Source organism: Montipora capricornis, chromosome 7 (genome assembly GCF_036669925.1).
Source record: "Montipora capricornis isolate CH-2021 chromosome 7, ASM3666992v2, whole genome shotgun sequence".
In the NCBI taxonomy this organism is placed as follows: Eukaryota; Metazoa; Cnidaria; class Anthozoa; order Scleractinia; family Acroporidae; genus Montipora; species Montipora capricornis.
Genome location: NC_090889.1, coordinates 21,767,464 through 21,786,782, shown reverse-complemented (window position 1 = coordinate 21,786,782; position 19,319 = coordinate 21,767,464). Strand labels below are relative to the sequence as shown.

Genomic DNA, 19,319 nt, shown 5'->3' with positions numbered 1-19,319 from the left:
AATGAAAGAGCTGTTGCTAATGTTATCTTTTTTACCTTTTTCGCCTTGTAACGAAACAGAACAAAGTCACTGGAAAGCACAAACCACCTCTTCTGCCAAGCCTTGTCACCTTTCATTTTGAAACTCAAGTATCCACTGTGCCAAATCCGCTTGTCACTATCAATTTTTAAAATGCTTTTTCCCTTGACGACAGCTTCTTTGGCCTTTTCTTCAGTCGAACCCTTGACGAGAATCCTGTGGCAAACCTCGCAGACTTTCTCCAATTTACCGTTTTTATACTCCAGGGCGGCTTTGTAGCCGGAACAATTTCCACACACCACCCTCCCACAGGCACGACAGTGATGCCGCCGACGGAACCTTGTAAACATGACGTCACACAGCATGCACATGCTCACTGCTTCATCTCGGACCCAGGTCGGCGCTTTCTTACCCAGGTCCCCCTCCTTTAAGACCTCGATGTTACGCGCTCTTCTGTAGCTCTCACGTTTACTTGCAAGTTCATCAACGGTCTCTTGGAGTTTGTTGACGAAGGTCTCTCTTGCCTCAGCATTTGGCGCCGTAAAATCCATCACTCTTTGTTTGCTGATAATCCGAAAAGCATTTTCTACCTCAAGGTCTTCATCTTCTGTTTTAACCTCCATCCCATACAAATCCATTTCTACTTTGACCTTGTACTTGTTTGTCCCCGGAAACTTGGCGCAGCAAAGAAGAACGTCATTAAACTGCAAGGCAAAAAACTGACCAATCAGAACTGGCGAAAAAACGTGATCAGCCAATTAGAATGGAGTTACATCAGGCAGCAGGTGCAAAAGGCGGGAAAACTTTATATTACTCCACCAATACAACGTTTTCCCCGCCTCTAGTTGCGTTATGTTCCAGTTCGCGTGAGATTATGATGTACCATTTAAATAACATTTCCTATGTAAATGTATTCCAGAGCGAGTGCCATTCGTACCAACACATCATTTACTACAAAATTTAATTTATTTATACACAAATTATCAAGCGCTTTTATCCTATTAGACCAAACACTCGAAGCAGATCTTATAGGGCCGGTGTTACAATCTTATTGAAGTTACTGGTTCAATTCAGGCCATGAAGCACGCACGCACGCACGCACTCACGCACGCACTCACGCACGCGCTCACGCACGAACTCAGCCACTCATAGGACTACATGCTGTCCAATTTGAAAGAATTGGATAAGAAAATTTTGAGGACTACCAAATTAGACGAGTCGGCAGGCAGAGTCCAATTTGGCAGTCCTCAGAATTTTATTAATCCAACTATTTCCACATTGGACAAGCATGTAGTCCTATTACCTAATAATTATGCGGCTTCCAAAAACGGTTTTTTCTCTGTTAGAGACGATTAGTTTAAAAATCTGAGAGAAACCAGTGTCCTGGCGAGCGAAATGTTCACTTCCGGGTGTTTGTCCATGGCTCAACAACGTCGCGTACTTAAGCTCCCTAATAGCTGCAACCTGATTGGCCAATACTCGGTTCTTTTATTTACCTTGACATTTGATTGGTTGATGGAAAGTATCCAGATTTTTCTCAAATTGGACAGTTTGTTTAAAGCTGAAGGTAAACGTTCCAGCAAAAACTATTCAATTTATTTTAAATCTGGACATTTGGCAAAAATTAATGAAAAATAGATCTGTTGGCAATAATGGGTTTTGATGCAGCATGAACCAGATGGAATAATCAGAAAATACTCTCGATGCCATTAAGTTATCTTCCGAATTGGAGTTTTTTTTTGTGGACGTTGCTTTGAGGTTCTATTGTATTAAAACTTCCATTTCGTTTGACCAAGTAATTAATGGAACACTTGCTGTTCTTACCAGCATCAGTGTTCTTTCTTGATGACTGTCTGATGTCCTTGCAGCAACCTTCTTGAATTCTCCCTCCATCACGAATTCCTATGTGAAACAAGGAAACCAGCAATTTAGTCATTAAAAAAGGACGCAAAACTTGTCATGACACTTGCACGAAAGCGCAAGTGATTGAATACCATAAAAACATAAAAGAGTGATTACCTTGAGGTATCGTAACCAAAAACTTTCAAATGAGCCAATAACAATGATGATTCTAATATCTAAGACAGTGGCAGTGAGATTCATGCCACTAAATCAACGCCATTTACTGCACATGCCTTTTGAAGTTTTGAATACAGAATTCTCTCCTATTATCTGCAATTTTTCAACGGAAAATAACAATTTCTTGTTGCATGGAGAATGTGAGCAAAAACAGCGAATCGTTATTTCCTTATTAGTTGCAGGACAGTTTCCGCCATTTATCTCCTGAATTGTTCACCTATAGTTTGATGAAGTTAATTCAACTAGAATAGTGACGAACGAGGTTAGAAAACGTAATCGAGATTTAAACTGAATTCTGATAGACGGCCGCTGTTTAGCCTTTAAAGTGGTACTACGACCAAAAAAACAATCCTTTTTTTTTCTTTGGATTTCAAAACTATGTTAACTAAACACTAACTGACCCATGTTTTAAGTTCTGATTTTAAAAGACACCTGTTTATTTTAAGTGAATTTTCTTATTTATTGGTCCGCCATTACTAACTTTAAAATCTTTGGAGAGCTGGGTCGAGGAGAAAATGACGTCAAAGACTCACTAGTTTAAGAATGCAATGCGTGTGTACGCGGCCCGAATTAATATGCAGCACGGGAGTTTCGGGCTTTCAGACTTTTAAACCCGCGTTTTGCATATGTAATAATTGCGTTTACACGCTGAAATTTTAAGCTAGTGAGTAAATGACGTCATTTTCTCTAGAGCCAACCCTCTGAGGTCCAATCGGCCAGTTTTGAACGTGAGTAATGGCGGACCGTGAAATCCAAAACTTACACTCAAAATAAACAGCCTTTGGATAAAACTCAAATATCAAAATTTTGCAAGTTAGGTGTTAAGCAAACACGCTTTCAAAATCTGAAGAAAAAAAGGAAATGATTTTTTGATCATAGTACCACTTTAAGGAGACGACGGCAAAGAGAGAACTAAGTGCAAACAAATCCGTTTGCTGCACCAGTCACAACTGGTTTTGCTTTCAAGAAAGCTACTCACTCGACTCGCTGTGATAAGGGGATAGTCAACCCCTATTCTATCCTGAATTTCTAAGAGTATCTTGAATCGTTCCTGACAAAAAAAAGGAAAGAAAGTTAAAAGTGGAAATTTGTTATAATAAACAGTCTAATAAACATCATAATACACATAGTAGAGCCCACAGATCGGCGGGGCACTTTGTCGATTCAGAACATAGATAACGGGTCTACAAGGAGCCCTTTGCAGCTGGCGATCACATGGTACAAAAACGGTAGAGCAAATTACGCACTGGGACATCTAAAACAAAGACAGTTTAAATTACGTTGCTTTGTTTTTGAAGTCCCAGTGCGTAATTTGCTCTCCAGTATGGCGGTTTTTGTACCATGTGATCGCTATCTGCAAAGGGCGCATCGGGGACAAAAACCTTAGGAAAAATTCCGGCGTGGACACCACTGGACAAGCACTCAACATCAAAGTTTATTGGTGCTCCCTTCTTCCCATACCAATGTTGATAATGTTGTACAAAACACTGTGCAAGCCTTTGGCCGTTTCTAAACAACATTATGGAGCTTAAGCAACGACAACGGCGACGGCAACGAGAACGTCATCTCAAGATATACATTCGCGTTATTTTAATCGTTTCGTGACTATTTCAACGTTTTTAATATGACAGGGGTGTGCTAGTTCCTCAAAGATGACACTGGTAGGAACGGCGGTTAATTTAGGGGAGGAAATAAAAGTTTAATCCTCAAGTGCTGACGTTGTTCATAAAACCTCAAATCTGGCTATTTCACGTTGTAGTTTTGCTGACGACGGCAAAGAAATGGACAAAAGTGAAAAACGCACGTGCAGGGCGTGCAAAGCTATTGTTTTTGCCTACTAATATGCAAATTTGTGACGTTCTCATTGCCGTTGCCGGTGTTGTTGCCTAAGCTCCCTATTAAATTAGAAGAGGGGGGGGGGGGGGGGGATCCCGGCGTGCACACCCACTGGACATGCACTCAACATCAAAGTTTATTGGTGCTCCCTTCTTCCCCATACCAATGTTGATAATGTGTACAAAACACTGTGCAAGCCTTTGGCCGTTTCTAAAACAACATTATGGAGCTTAAGCAACGACAACGGCAGACGGCAACGAGAACGTCATCTCAAAATATACATTCGCGTTATTTTAATCGTTTCGTGACTATTTCACGTTTTTAATATGACAGGGGTGTGCTAGTTCCTCAAGATGACACTGGTAGGAACGGCGGTTAATTTAGGGAGGAAATAAAAGTTTCCTCAAGTGCTGACGTTGTCATAAAACCTCAAATCTGGCTATTTCACGTTGTAGTTTTGCTGACGACGGCAAAGAAATGGACAAAAGTGAAAACGCACGTGCAGGGCGTGCAAAGCTATTGTTTTTGCCTACTAAATATGCAATTTGTGACGTTCTCATTGCCGTTGCCGGTGGTGTTGCCTAAGCTCCCTATTAAATTAGAAGGGGGGGGGGGGGGGGGGGGATCCCGTCGTGCACACCACTGGACATGCACTCAACATCAAAGTTTATTGGTGCTCCCTTCTTCCCCATACCAATGTTGATAATGTGGTACAAAACACTGTGCAAGCCTTTGACCGTTTCTAAACCAACATTAAATTAGAGGGGGGTGGGGTGGGGGGGATAAAGTATGGAGAAGTTAATCTTTTATGACACAGACAAATTAGGGAATGACTATTGTATACTGGTGTGTCACATTTTCCAAACGAGTTTTGTCAAGACTGTAGCTTTCCATGAGGTGCAGTAGCTCAATGGGTGGAGCATCCGGCGACTGGTTTTACGGGGGAGGCAGCTTCGAATCCTGCCTACATGTAGGACGCTTATGTGACCGAAATCGAACAGGGCTGCCTGTGATATTTCCCAACGTCGGAGAGAGACAAATAGATTTACAGATTTACATGCAGAATGGTCTGAATTACCGTCTTTTTCATGCTGTCATTCGCATGTTGCGCCGACTTGGCAATGATTCCAAAGCGTCTGAAGAAAAACAAAAGAGGTCGAGATGTATTTACCGAAAACGAGAGCAAGCTCTATGAATAAGCGCTTCGTGAGTAACGTTGAAATTGATAACTCATCGAGTCCATTACCCAAGAGTATAATCTGGTATCAGGTTTGTCTCCAACAGCGTCAGAAAAGCGTCTATTTTTAAACAAAGTTTTGCGAGAAAATAAGCAATAGACCAAATCAGCTACCTCAATGCTGAAACATCGTACCCCGGGGAAAGGATGTGGAAGAGGAAACGAAATTTCTACCTCCCATACTATGGTTTCTCATTGATACTTTCTCCTCTCCTTGTTTGCCCGCCTGGTCAATGACAGAAGCCACGAAGTGTCCCACATACTATACCTGAGGTATTCTTTTAGTCCGGCGAATCCTCTGGAATTTTGAAAGGTAATCTACAACGAAACGGGAGAGGTTAGGTTCTGAAACCGTATGCTCGCATGCAACACAAAACAACCTGCTAGAAGAGTCGTAACAAAATTAGAACACATCTCGAGAGAGCTTGTCGACGACTTACTTTTAAATGATGTTTTCGGAAGATTCAGATCGAAAAGGCTTCCTTTTTTTCCTGAATATCCGAAATTATCGCCGGATTGATGACATTTCCTTTTCGGTGTGACACTGGGACGCAATCCCTTTGGGCAAAAGGTCTCTTACATTTAATGCGAGGAAGACTGGAATACGATTTGTTCACCAACAAGAGACAGCTTCCTCACCGCAACTGCTTGTAAAATTTTCTTCATTGACCACGATAACGGTTTCGCTTATAGAATATAGTTTCATATCCACAGTTTCAGTATGTAACTTACAATTATTCTCTCCACCGTAGTTTCAGCTCTGCGGGCTACGGGACGGAGCGAACGCGCCATTGCGGGCCAGTTACCAGATGGCTGGAGTAGCTTCCTTGGCAGAGCAGTGTTCAGCGCTCAAGCGGTCATGGGTTCGAACCCTATTAGAATCTCGATTACTTCATCTTCTTATACAAATGTAATTTCTGACGATTGAATGACTGGATGAATTAGTCAGAAATTGATATTCTGACGCCACGATGGAGAGACTCGCGGGGTGTCACGGGACCAGTTAAGGGTATTTAACATGCGCCATCTTGGTGCCAGGGGACAGGTGAAGGTGAAGGTGAAGGTGAATAGTTTTGGGGGGAGACTTATTTCATTCTATGTAGTCAGTCCCCTTGTCTGTTTACTCCATTTATTATGTGCTGTTTTAATTATTTTCACCTTTTACTCGGGGTTTTATGCTGCTGCATTGGACGAGGAATACGTTTCTCCATGTTTTTTGGCGGTTTTTCGTATCTGGCGTAGCGCAACTTCTATGAGATTCATATTTAACTTTAGTTGTTATAGTAGGTTTCTCTTACATTTGTAGTTGGATTGTCTTTGCATTTGTAGTAGGCTTCCCTGCATTTGTACGGCTGGCTAACGCATCCTAAATAAACTTTCACTCGAAGTCGTTGTAGTGTAGCCGAATCAACCGTGTAAGTTGATTTATCAACTGCAAGGATCTCAGACAAGGAAACCGTTTGTTTTCATTGACAACCCAGAATTTCAGGAATTAACACCGGGATTTCGACTCAAACGGATTGCTCCCCATAGATACAATTTCAATGTTTATGGCTACTAGACAATGTAATACAAAGAACCTTTTAAAAGAAGCTGGTATCTGGGAACTCTCTGTACAGGTTCCAACATGTGATGTTGAAGAGTCAGATTTTCACACTCCTTGCTTTTCTATAAAAGGAAAGGAACTTTATTTAAATGAAGCGCCTGGTCTTTCGGGCGATGGAGCGCTAATTGGGGACACCGGAAGCTAAAATCGACAAATTAACCGAAGACAAAATCAAATGTTAGTTTTTGTAGAGAAGGGAAAACCGGAGAAACCCGAAAAAACCTCTCGGAGCAGAGTAGAGAACCAACAATTCAACCCACATATGACGCCGAGTCTGGAATCGAACCCGGGCCACTTTCATGGGAGGCGATTGCTCTCACTACTGCGCCAGCCCTGCACCCCTAAAAATAAATGATTTTTTTTCCTTTTTAACCTTTTTTAGTTATCCTGGTGTCAGAATTTTCCTCTATTTTCCCCTCACTAGCAAGAAGGAAACGAAACTTCTGCACGGATCTCCTCGAAGTCGCCCAGAACTTTGGATGAATAGTTAAACTCTTAACCGGTTTAAAACCCGCTATAACCAGTTTAAATTAAACGCCTGCCCAATGGCGGAAGAGAGGAAGTGACGTAGTACTATGTCAAGACGTGCATGCATGACAGAACATCGAGGAGATCCGTGCCAGAAGTTTCCAAACGCTTCCCGCTAGAGCGGGTAATCAAGGAAACCTCTTCAAAGCGGGACAGAATCTTATAAATTGCCTTTGGCAATTAGCTACAGCTACCTAGATGGTCAAAACTCTTTGCTGCAATAAAAAAATTACTAAATTAAATATATCCTTATTCATAAATGGCGGTCAATTTTAATTCTTTTCTCCAAGTGCCATTAGCCTACCAAAGTATCGATACCATACAGTGAATTGAAAAGAATTGTTTCTCTAAAATGAGGCTTGGTAGGCTAATTTGCACATTATAGCAAAAGAGAAATAAAGGCTGCCATTTATGAATAGGTCTATGATCTTGCAAGTACTTTGATGTAGCTCTAAAATGAAATTGTTAATAAATTTTCTCTGCAGGTACCGGAAAGCATTTTATGTTTGGTCACTTGGGATTAGTCCTTATTTGGAGTTGTTTTGTTTTCTGCGTTTTTGTTTTCTTTTTTTTGCGTAATCTCTGCTCCGGTAATTTCGGAAGGAACCCCTAAACCCTCAACCCAGACTCTCTCATCCAGATAAACTACATTTGGTGACCATGAGGCATGCCTGTGTTCTACAATTTTTGTTGAACAGAGCGTTCAAATAACTTGCAACATTTTCGAGAAACAAAGGAAAAGTTGAATCCGATGTTGAATGAAAAAATTAAAACAATTTCATTGATTCAACCTCCTTCAAACAAGCTTCACCATGTTTTGCACTTTCAACAATGTTGGATGACCCTATTCAAACGCACTGAACAGTTGATTCCAACAAAGTGTTGTGAGACATGGTTGAAGCAAACGTTGGAACCGTTTAAACGGTCCTTATAGACGTACTTCCAGATGGCGCTGAAAAAGCAGACGAACGGAACAAACGAAAATCTGCTCAACTCACGCCCACTCTATTGCACAGGATACCCAAGCATTTAGAAAGTGCGTGATCCAAATGTCGAAACGCAAAATATAGTTAATCATGGATCTTTACTAGTGCTAATGAGTTGACATTTGACATAGAAAAGAGAACAAGCAAATATAGGACCCACAGTCAAATGAATATCACCGCCAGATGAGTTCAGCTTCAGCCATTACGACGAATGTGATCACCTTGACTGACCTGGATTTCTCTCAATGATGGCTGTCATTAGCGGCTGATTTTTTCATCCACGTTGATGAAACGTTTCTGTCGCTTTAATCGAAGTTCCCTACGTAGTGCGTATACATCTGTAAAGACATAGATATAGTGGTAGTTACTCACCAAGTTCGTTTGATTTTTGTAAGGTATGAAAACATGTCTTTGTCTTTACTGGTTTTAAAAGAGAATCGAGGGTCGCATTTTGTACAGCGGCTTTTCTTGTTAATTAATCTATCTTTAAAATTGTGTATTTAGTGTATGCTTTGTATTTTAGCTGTAAATGTAATGTCTCGAAGATATTGGCTCTTGTAGTTATTCTGAAATTAGAGATGAAATAGAGTTTTATGCATGCATGCATGTATGTATGTTCCTTTAGCAGGGCGCATGCGCACACTTTGTAATCTGCGACTTCAGTGCTTACCATATGACAGATAAAATGAGTTTTTGCCTTGAATATATAAGTCATCGAATTCTTACGTTAAATTGACAAGGGCGGTTTGGAGCTGTGAGTAGGCGTGGGATTTGTCACATATGGTTTAGGGGCCGACATATCTCTCCCTCAATGCCGTACCGGGAGGCAAGGTCGGTAGCAGAAAGCAAAGCAACTGCGTCCAAAAGGGCGAACTGCGTCCAAAAGCGACTGCGTTTTTGTCTCTTGTTCAAACATTCCGTCCGCGCATGCGTAAATGTTCTGGCTCTCTCCGATACGTAGCCTACCAACAAAAAAAAAAAAATAATAATATAAATAAATAAATAAAATAAATAATAAATAAGGTGCTTGTTCAGTTACAAGGAATTGACATTTCAGTTAAACAGATTACTACAACTTCTTAAACTTCAATCAGTGCTGTATTTGGCTGGTAGGACTGGGTGACCCGACACTTATTAAAAAAAAATCAATGAAATGACAATCGGGGGGCTTCCCTTGTCAAGGAATGGCAGAATTACCCAGAATTCTTTTTGGCCACGAAGGAGGCAACTTGAGAAGCACGAGACTGGCCCTCATCAATGGCTAAAGCGCGGCCGGAGGAAAAAAGTAGTGAGAAGAAGATCTCTAGCCAGATACTAAGGAGTAACCCTGGTGTGTGCTGTTAACGTAGATTTTTTGATTTCTGAAGAAGTTTTTACTCTGAAAAAACTCTCAACAAAGTAGTGCTTTTTTTTTTGCTGTTATCCTCGTAGCAAAAAAACTGGCCTTTCGTAATTTCTTGTCAAGCAAAGGGTATTATGTAAATAGAGAATCCTGAGATTTATATTTGCAAATTGAGATTCTAAAAGCTGACGTTTAGCGTTAGCCCTTCGTCAGAGGGAATAGGTAGGGTTACGTTACGTGTTTAGTATAGTAGAGTGGTGAATGAATATTGGTAACATGGCAACGTGAAACGTAAAAAATAGGAATATTAGTTAAAAAAAAAGCGTTTCGTTAATACCGTGAGATTTTTTTGAAAGATTTTGTTTTTTCGCAGATTCTTGCGTACCTAGATACCTAGATGTAGGCGCAGATAGCATGTGTTTTTTTTTTTTTTGGGCAGTTATAGAAAATGGCGAGCGACTGGCTTAGATGCATCCTTGTCATTCTTCTGTCATTCTTCTCAACATCGCGAAGGTGTTCGTCGGAATCGGTCACCTAGTCGTCTACCTGTCTCACCAATATATAATTTATTGCATAACGTACAGGTTATGCAATAAATGACATTTGCGGAGGTACGGTGATGTGAAACGATCGGTGATCTTAACAGATCGCTTAGGTCCCGATATCTTGCTAGTGTTAACAATGAAAAGACAGTTTTTGCATCGTGAGCGCGCGCATTTGAAAGTGCCGGGTTGCTCGTTGTTTTTGCGCGCGCTTCTAACTAAAAAGTTGCCTACGTTTTTTGTCGCGTTTTTGAATGAAATAAGTGGAGGTTGCGAAAAGATTCTACCAGTCTCGGGATCATTTTGGAGTAATTTAAAATTACTAAGAATGATGCTTTTGACTGCGTGATTATGAGGATGGAAAGTGAGGGTGAATGGAATTCTGTCATTCTTATCTTTTTGTGACGTTTGTAGTGATGACTGTCGATCAAATTGTTGGGCGCGATGATGGCCTTTTTGACCACAGAGACAGTTTTTCGAAGAACCACGTTTTTCGAAGAACTGGCACATCTCCTCTGATTTGCTGAAAAAAAATCGGAGTCATCACTACATAGAGACGTCGAAGTCTAAGAAATGAGAATAATGATGGAGTTCTTGACATGTGATGTGAATGAATGAAACAACAAATAACTGTGTACATCAGTTTGTAGTGCACACTAGTACATAGCACGTTGCCTCTAATAGAAACTTTGATATCTAGGAAAGCCAATGAAGTTTCCGAAATTTCCCAGGTATATTTAAGAGCCGGATGAAAAGAGTTGACGGAGGTTATAAATTGATCGAGTTCTTCTCTGCTGGATGAAATAGCGCCGATGCAGTCGTCGTCGTCGATGTAGCGGCCGTAGAGTTCAGGTTTGGGGCCGTTGTACTGATTGGTGTTGGTGTTCAACATATCCTACAAAAAGATTGGCATAGCTAGGTCCCATTCTTGTGCCCATCGCTACACCATTAATTTGTTTGTAATAGTTGGCGAAAAAAAAAAGCGTTTAAACTAGTTCGGCTAGTTCGGAGCGAGCGAGGAGGAGCGTTTCCGAGCTAGGTTCTTTGACAGTGCGTTGATGAAAAAAGTGTTTAAGTGCTTGAAGACCTTCGCTATTAGGAATGACTGTGTATAGAGATGTAATGTCCATGGTGAAAATAAGTTTTGTCTTTGGCCGGAGAAATTGAAATCGCGGAAAATTTGTAGTGCGTGTGTACTGTCTTTAATGTATGATGGCAAAGATTTGACGATAGGCGTCATAATCCTGTCTAGTAGCTAGAAATGAGTTCGGTGGGGCAACTACAGGCAGAAACGATAGGGCGACCTGGGTTGTTGGGTTTTTGAATTTTAGGCAAGAAGTAAATGCACGAAGTTCTAGGGGTGTTGATGATGAGATTAGTGGCAGTGTCCGGTAATTCTTGATTAACTATAAGATTTTGAATGGTGTGTCTTTGACAAGTTTTTGATTTTGGAAGTGAGATCTTTAGGGATTTTGGCATAAAACGAGGTATCCGAAAGTTGCCGCAAAGCTTCTTTTTGGTAAAGGTCGGACCGCCAAACAACTACCGCGCCGCCTTTGTCGGCCGATTTGACAACTATGTCGTTGCGTTTAAGTGCTGCTTCGCCAATTTTAAACCTTACGTCTTATCAAACTTGTCTAGTTACCGATTCCTTGGGTTGCTTCTTTTCCAACAGGCTATACATCCCATCAAACTGGCGTAGTTGTAAACTTTTTGGGGTGGCTCGTTTTTCAACGGATAGAATGCAAAAATCCCTCAGTCGTGAAAACCAAAAGTCAATACTTAAAATTTGCCTTAGTGTAATATCGAAAATGACAGCATCGTCACACCAATATCGGAAACTACGATTTTTCGGTAAAAAAAAAACGTTTGAGAAGAATTTTCTCCTTTTGTTTGCTGAAATATCCAGAAATGTTGTTGGAAAAAAATACTCTTCTGTTCTTGCTGGACACCAAACGTTTTAGAAAGAAACTGGCTATCGTGGAGACTCCTGCGTTGAAAGCTCAGCGAAACACAATATTTTAACTTCCTTCGCTTCGTATAGTAATATCGTAACTCAGTGATTTTAAGGACGGTGCCTACTAATTCAAAGGTATTTTTGCCCCGGTTTTTGATTATGCAGCAAATGTAGATCTTAACAAGTGTTATTGAAATCCGAAACGAAAATTGGGTGTAACCACGCACTTTCAAAGATAATTCATGAATAATATTTGTAAAAAGCTTTAAAATGCAAAGCAATGTATGGCGTTCTTTCTCAAACTGAAACTTAATTATCTATGAAAAATGCATGGTTACCCCCAATTTTCTTTTTGGATACCAAGAGTAATTACTAAGATCTACTTTCTCCGGATAGTTTTAAACCGCGCAACGATATCCCTGTTTTGGTAAGTATCACCGATAGGAAACCAGAGTAGCTCGAGATGCGCAGAACGTATGCGCAATAACAATAGGCACCGTCCTTAACAAGTTGCAAACACTTATACTGAGAAAGAGTTCCACTGTCAGTATCAGTCGACAGGTATAAATTTGTGTTCAGTGGCGTTCTTTAAGATATGAGAACAACAAACGCTCTTAATTAAAGAGAAATCATTGACTGGCTTGCTTTGGAAATGAACATGCAATCAAGGTCGCTTTCGATCGGGTTTATTTAAAGGATATGAATTAAGATAATTGATTTTCAATTCCTTGATTTAGAGTAATTTGCGTGGACCAATTCGCTAGAATTTGTCCTTATCACATCAAATTTTAGGCCACCTTCGCGAAAAAATGTTCAAGGCGAATTTCAAAAAATCTTTTTCTGTATTGTTCTTCCGGAATATGCCAACGGCACACCATGCAAATTATCTTTTTTCCCGTTTTGTTGATATCCGCCTAATTTCTGTGGTAAGGTCGATGAACGTATTGAATTTCAACTTAAGTTTTACTTCCGCGTAGTCATCCTTGAGTCCACAACTTGACACTATCTTAATGGTCAAATTTTACGACAATGGAGGTAAAAACCTTTGATGTTCCAGAAAGTGAAAGTTTCCGCGGAAAGTGAAGAAGTACTTCTTGAAAGAATTTACATAGATGGCCGTACCTTGTAATTTTACCCGCAGACACGAATGTCTTAATTACTTTTTGCTTTCATTAACAGCATAAAGTGGCAGAGGCCTCATCCATTGGAGGCCGAAACATGTCAGATTCCTCATGTGCAGATTGGATAGTTTTTTTGAAACTTAAATAGAATGTGCCATAAACAGAAGTACATTTTAGAATTTAGAATTAAGTACCTTTTACAATAATTTTATATCTTTTGATTTCCTCCGACATTTTGACTTTCTACTTCGTTATCTGCTCAATTTTCGCTAAAAAAACATCGAAGTAACTTGTGTAAGCATTCTATTTTACTCTTTAGGTGATAAACATTCAATGAACGTGAAACAAGTCATCTGTGTGGCTAAGATGTTCGTTATAACCTCTCGAAATGTGTTGTTTGCCTCCTCAGAAGTGTGTAGCTAATTTGCATGATAAAGGCAAATCCAACATGGCGGCTATCGTGAATAAGGTCTATTACTTTCTCCTTGACTACGTCTTCCCACTTCTTATTTCCTCAAGAATATTTTATGAAGATATAAAGGTGATGAAGGCCTGCACGTGCAGCACGTTTATTTTTCCACTTTTAACCAATTGTGTCATTGTTTTGTGACGTTGTTGTTGCCGTCTGCTGCGTCGTTGTTTCTTAACCTCAATAAATAACTATTGTTGCGTTCGACACGGTCGTGAGCCACTTATTGGCCTGGAAAAGCCATTAATTAACTTATTGCCGTCTTCGTGTTCAAAAGTCTCGCTATCCACCAAGAAACTATAGTGATATTCCCTTAGAAAAGACACTGCGTTATAGAACATGTATCATTGTTGTGTTATCGTTAAAAGAGGCTGATACATACTGGTAACAAGAACGTCTACTGATATCCTATATACAAAACTGATATTGCATTTAATAACACTTGTATTCCATAGTAGTTTTTAATCAAATTAGCAACAAGATAACTTATAGTGTGATACCTTCATTGCTGAACAATTGCTAGAAAAGCGCGTACAAAACGTTTCTCCCCAAAAATATACAACTACTTTCAAATCCCTCATCGATGACAAAATGGAAATCGAATGCACCTCTGTCACTAATCCTTGATTATTGCTTTTAATAGAAATAAAGTTGTGTTCTTTGTTCCTGTTTTAAGAGCTATAGAGAGGTCATTAAGTAACCCTTCTGAATATAAGTATTTCCTGTTCACTTCTAGACTTCATAGAATATTGGATCGAGGAAGATAAGGCAGCTAGAACTTATTCAAGTCACGTGTCAAAGCGTGGGCTTCCTACAAATTCTTTTGTCTTTAAAAGAAAGAAGGGAAAAAATAAACTAGGGGATCCTTGTTTGTCGATTTACTCGAGATTTTCCTTCAAAGTAGAGTTAAGGATACTCAATTACAGCTCTCTGCATTGTTTTGTGGGTGAAGTTTTGTTGAAAGATTAAATCGAAAAAGATTAGACGGGTAGATATTTAGGCCTCGTTTGAAAACCTAGTCTTCCTTCCAATTCCTTCGTCTTGAGACAAGGAACAAATGCAACAAGACATTGATTAAACACATCGCGTCTCTTCTTGCGAGCAGTATAATATACATTCAAGTTACGGGTGACTTTTTCGCTATCGAAGCAAAGATAAGCACAACTGAGCAACCTACCGAGACTCATTAAGTTGTCAATAATTTGATCAACAAATTCTGCAGTTTTAATTCAACAATGGTGAATTGTGTATGATGTCATGTTGAATTCTAAGAGGCCACGTAGGAAGTTGTTCAATGTCAATGTTCAACAAAAATATGGACAAGGCCTTTTCCGTCCGACAAAGTTTTGTTAGACGTAGCTTTATGCTATTCTGGTTTGAATACATTTGAATGTAGCTTGATTCAAAGACTCGTCCGTGGTTTCGACTCCTTTGCTTTGCTTGCAGAGCCGCTTTATATCGACACTTTGCTTTAAAATATATAATTGTGTCGTATTATTAAGCCATGAAATGAAAATATCTGTTAAAAACTGTCAACTGTATTAAGATAAATACCACCCCTATGGTAAACTTTGTGATATCTCATCTCTCAGTGTTTTTTGAAAATATAGTGCTTGTAACGGGGCTCAGAGCTTAGACGTTTTTATATGTCAACTCATTCAATTCCTTCGAAATATCCCAGGTTTTAGGACGCCAATGTAATTAAAGTTATTTGTTTTGTTTTTCCACGGCTAATTCAAGACAAGTCCTGACTCGTCTATGACGACATGTGGTCTTTTCGCGCCAAAAACACATCGCACGCCGGTAACCAAAAAGGGCGAAACGTACACTTCGATGGAGAAGAAAACTTGGGGGGGAAGAAACCGTGTGACCTTCATTTTTTTGGCACAATCTCATAGCTTCGTCTGTACGTGAGGTCAATATCTTTTGTTTTTCATTTTAAATGCAAGAGTTTTACGCGTACATGCAGCGACGAACAGACATTGTTTGTTGACGTAAGCATTAAACATCCCGCCACCTTCATGTGACATGTACACGTGCAAGTTTTTTTTCTCATATCAACAATGGTAAAACAAAACATCCTGTTCTATTTTGGGTAAGTCAGCTAGGAAAAGTGAAGGTAAAGTTTTGTTTATTCTTTGGTTTCACAATTTATGGGAGTTCAAAATTATTGGGAATTCAAAAAGTTATATACAAAAACCTGTTTTTCCAACGATTGGTCCTGAACTGGCGCGAAATTGACAAGCTCACGTGATTGAATATTTTGTCTTTTTCAGTTTTCCCCGTAAATTACCGTCTTTTACCTTGCCAAATATATTAAGGAATGTTCGAAACCTTTCAATTTTATCTCTTATCCCTTTTGAAACACCCACAAGGTCAAGATTGTCTCGTTTTTTTTTTTTCTTTTGACCTTCGAATTTGTGAAGGCAATCACAACAACATCACGTACAACTTTCGATTTCTATTTAAGGCCGGCGAGTTATGTAACATTTACTGGCTTAAAAGTGTTATAAATTGCTCATTAACTTGTGATCAGAGATCGGTAATTGCTATTTCGTGCCCACGCGCTACCCTCAAAATTGTTCGGAAGGAAGTATTAACTGAGTTTCCTGGTTCAAACGTCTGAAGTGGTGCTCTTGCTCAATATTGAACTTTGTCTTTCAATAAAAGACATGGGCTTGTTATTTTTGAATTAATTATTTGTTTTGGCATAACCTTGCATAAAACGATCACGTCTTCAATGTTTGTTTCCAATCTTGTTTTTCTTCAATTTTCTAACTTGAATGCAAGAGGATTATGAATATATATGTAAGGAAATTGTCGCAAAAACCGCTTGGAATTCAGGTTAAATGTGTCGTTAAATGTTACGTTGGAGTTAAAGTTTAAGACTTCAAAATTAATAAGTGTATTCAGAGGCCAAAATTGGAAAACGCGTACAGAGTAGATTCTACTGTGTTTGTCACCCATGCAGTTTAATTGAGTGTAAAAAATTAATAAAGTGTGAAAAATAGACCGATATTTTGGTAGCAACCATTCCCATAGTTACAAAGTTCATATTAGCTGTTTTCATTGAGGGACGTAGACCCTTGAAGTAGGAAGATCTTGTAAAATTTCAGTTGGGATAATTGTTGGTAATTTGTAAACCGAAGGCAGCCGTTATATTGGATTCCCAGTCCCTACGGCTAAGCTCTAGAAGGAAGATCCTATCATAAGACAGATCATATTTCCGCAGTTTGTTGCGAATGAAGCATCTTTCATCATGTACTCATTTGTAATTACTAATTGAATCAGAAAGCTCTCGAACAATCGAGCAGAAAAAGTTGGCGAAGGTCATTTCGAAACGGGTCAGTGTGTTTCAAGGGAAAAAACCCAAGATGATCAGGGTTTAATTTTTTTTTTTTTTGATTAAATAAACAAATCTGAGTTTCACGTGTGGATGCCGGGGTAGAGAAACTTTATTTATATATGGTCGTTCATATTAGCTGTTTTCATTCAGGGACGTAGACCCTTGAAGTAGGAAGATCTTGTAAAATTTCAGTTGGGATAATTGTTGGTAATTTGTAAACCGAAGGCAGCCGTTATATTGGATTCCCAGTCCCTACGAGAAGGAAGATCCTATCATAAGACAGATCATATTTCCGCAGTTTGTTGCGAATGAAGCATCTTTCATCATGTACTCATTTGTAATTACTAATTGAATCAGAAAGCTCTCGAACAATCGAGCAGAAAAAGTTGGCGAAGGTCATTTCGAAACGGGTCAGTGTGTTTCAAGGGAAAAAACCCAAGATGATCAGGGTTTATTTTTTTTTTTTTCGATTAAATAAACAAATCTGAGTTTCACGTGTGGATGCCGGGGTAGAGAAACTTTATTTGCATATGGTCGTATTTAAAGCTGGAAGGTTTTTTTACCTTCAAGCTGCTCCTTCAAACAAAGGAAAATTAAAAACTCGATTACCCACTTTTAAAAGATGTAAACTGAATTGAATTCCTTTGTTTACAATTGAAGCGCATTTAGTTCCGATACCTTATTTCACGGCAATCAACGGAGTTTCTCCTTGTATGAATCGCGCTGTATTTTGAACCCGTAGGATTAGCCATACCACTCTAATTCAAGCATTTTTGTTATTTCTTCTTACGGCTAGTAACGTTTGTATTCTTTTTTGGAGATCTTCCAATCTTCCCGGCTTCTCCGGAACGAGTTCTGACAGCACTTTTTGTTCACCTCATCAAGTCTGCGAATTGATGCGATTAACGTTTAATAGTATCAGATTATATTTCCTTGCAAATAGGTGTTGACTTTTTCTACTTGCGCCTCTGTTAACCTCTGTTCTGCTACACTGACAGAAAACAATAAGATTTTTTTTTTCAAACAGGCGGAAGATCAGAGGGTAATTCAGTTACAGAAAGGCTGCGATCTGATTTATATTCCATCTGTTATACACACTCAAGTATACTAGAGTACAACAAATGGAACCTTAATTAACTGGAATCGGTCATAAACGTTACAAATTTGTCCATATTCAGTTGAAGCCGCACCGACCACAAGTGATGTCCTCCGTTTTCGACAAAATGTATAGCTAATGACTCCAGCTTTTTAAACAAACGGTGGGTGTTTGAAGCTGTATCAGCAAGTTGATGACAGTAAATTAACGCTCAAAACATCAGCTTTGTTTGGTACTTGGGACCTTAAAAGATCTGCGACGTCAAGGAAAACGTCACCAAAAAATACAACTTTGCTCAATCTTATGTCTTTCACGATTATTTCATTTCGTTCATGTCGTACAGTGTGGGCGAAGTTTCCAAAAGATGAATTGGTACGGGTGGTTTCAGGGGGAAACTTCACGTTTGTATGTCCACGTTGCCGTCTAAAGCTCAAATTTTGTGATTTTGTGAGAGGGGAACATTGGGGTCTGCGGAAATGCAGTATCCGTTGATTTTGGGCGATATTTCGGAAATTGTAGTCCGAAAAGGTCGGAATTGCGGTTTGATCAAACCCTACCGAAAGCGGTTCTCGTATGTTTTGGTTCACGGTGCAGAAATTACGTTACGGAATTATCAGACTTCGATCCAGTTGCTCGATGCAACTTTCTTCCTTGGTCTGAGATCACTTTTTGCAAGCGCAATTCGTTTTTAACAATCATTTGCTGTTCTGACAAAGGTAATCCGCGCGCGCAGAGCAACATGGGGAAGAAAATGTAGAACATGTTAATTTCGGTTTCGGTATTGAATTGTATTTGAACGCGATATTTCGATATTTGCGAATTTTGGCGCGGAAATGCGGTATTGGGCAACCCCCAATGTTATTGCAGAGTACTGCATAAATCTTATCGAAAATGCGTGCTGCACGTGCAACACGATTATGTTTTTCTCTTAACCAATGATATCATTGTTTTGTGGCGTTGTGTTGTGGTTGTCGTTTAAACTGTTGTTTCTTAACTCTCGACTGTTAAAGTGATTTTACTTTCCATAATGTTAGACCCTTTGCGGGAGGTTAAAGCTAACAGCGAGAATGCTCGATTCAATGTAATCAGACAGATTTTTTTTTATTTCAATGTTTGTACTTTTTTCAGTCAGTGTTTCAGACCATAAAGGAAATAT

General features: G+C 39.4%; 1 protein-coding gene across 2 annotated transcripts in view; it reads right to left on the bottom strand.

The window, feature by feature from the left end:
* The window catches only part of LOC138056417 (FYVE, RhoGEF and PH domain-containing protein 4-like), a 13,157-nt gene extending 6,366 nt beyond the window's left edge, over window positions 1–6,791 (bottom strand). The window contains exons 1-6 of one of the 2 annotated variants that reach the window (XM_068902202.1): window positions 6,751–6,791; window positions 5,439–5,488; window positions 5,012–5,069; window positions 3,077–3,148; window positions 1,843–1,920; window positions 36–722 (exon numbers count right to left, since the gene is read on the bottom strand). In XM_068902202.1, coding sequence (XP_068758303.1) covers window positions 36–722; window positions 1,843–1,920; window positions 3,077–3,148; window positions 5,012–5,023 — 849 coding nt within the window. In that variant the 5' untranslated portion in view covers window positions 5,024–5,069; window positions 5,439–5,488; window positions 6,751–6,791. Of the gene's footprint in view, window positions 1–35; window positions 723–1,842; window positions 1,921–3,076; window positions 3,149–5,011; window positions 5,070–5,438; window positions 6,469–6,750 lie in introns of those variants that run through there. The other variant, XM_068902201.1, reaches the window with a different exon arrangement.
* Between the last annotated feature and the right edge of the window lie 12,528 nt (window positions 6,792–19,319).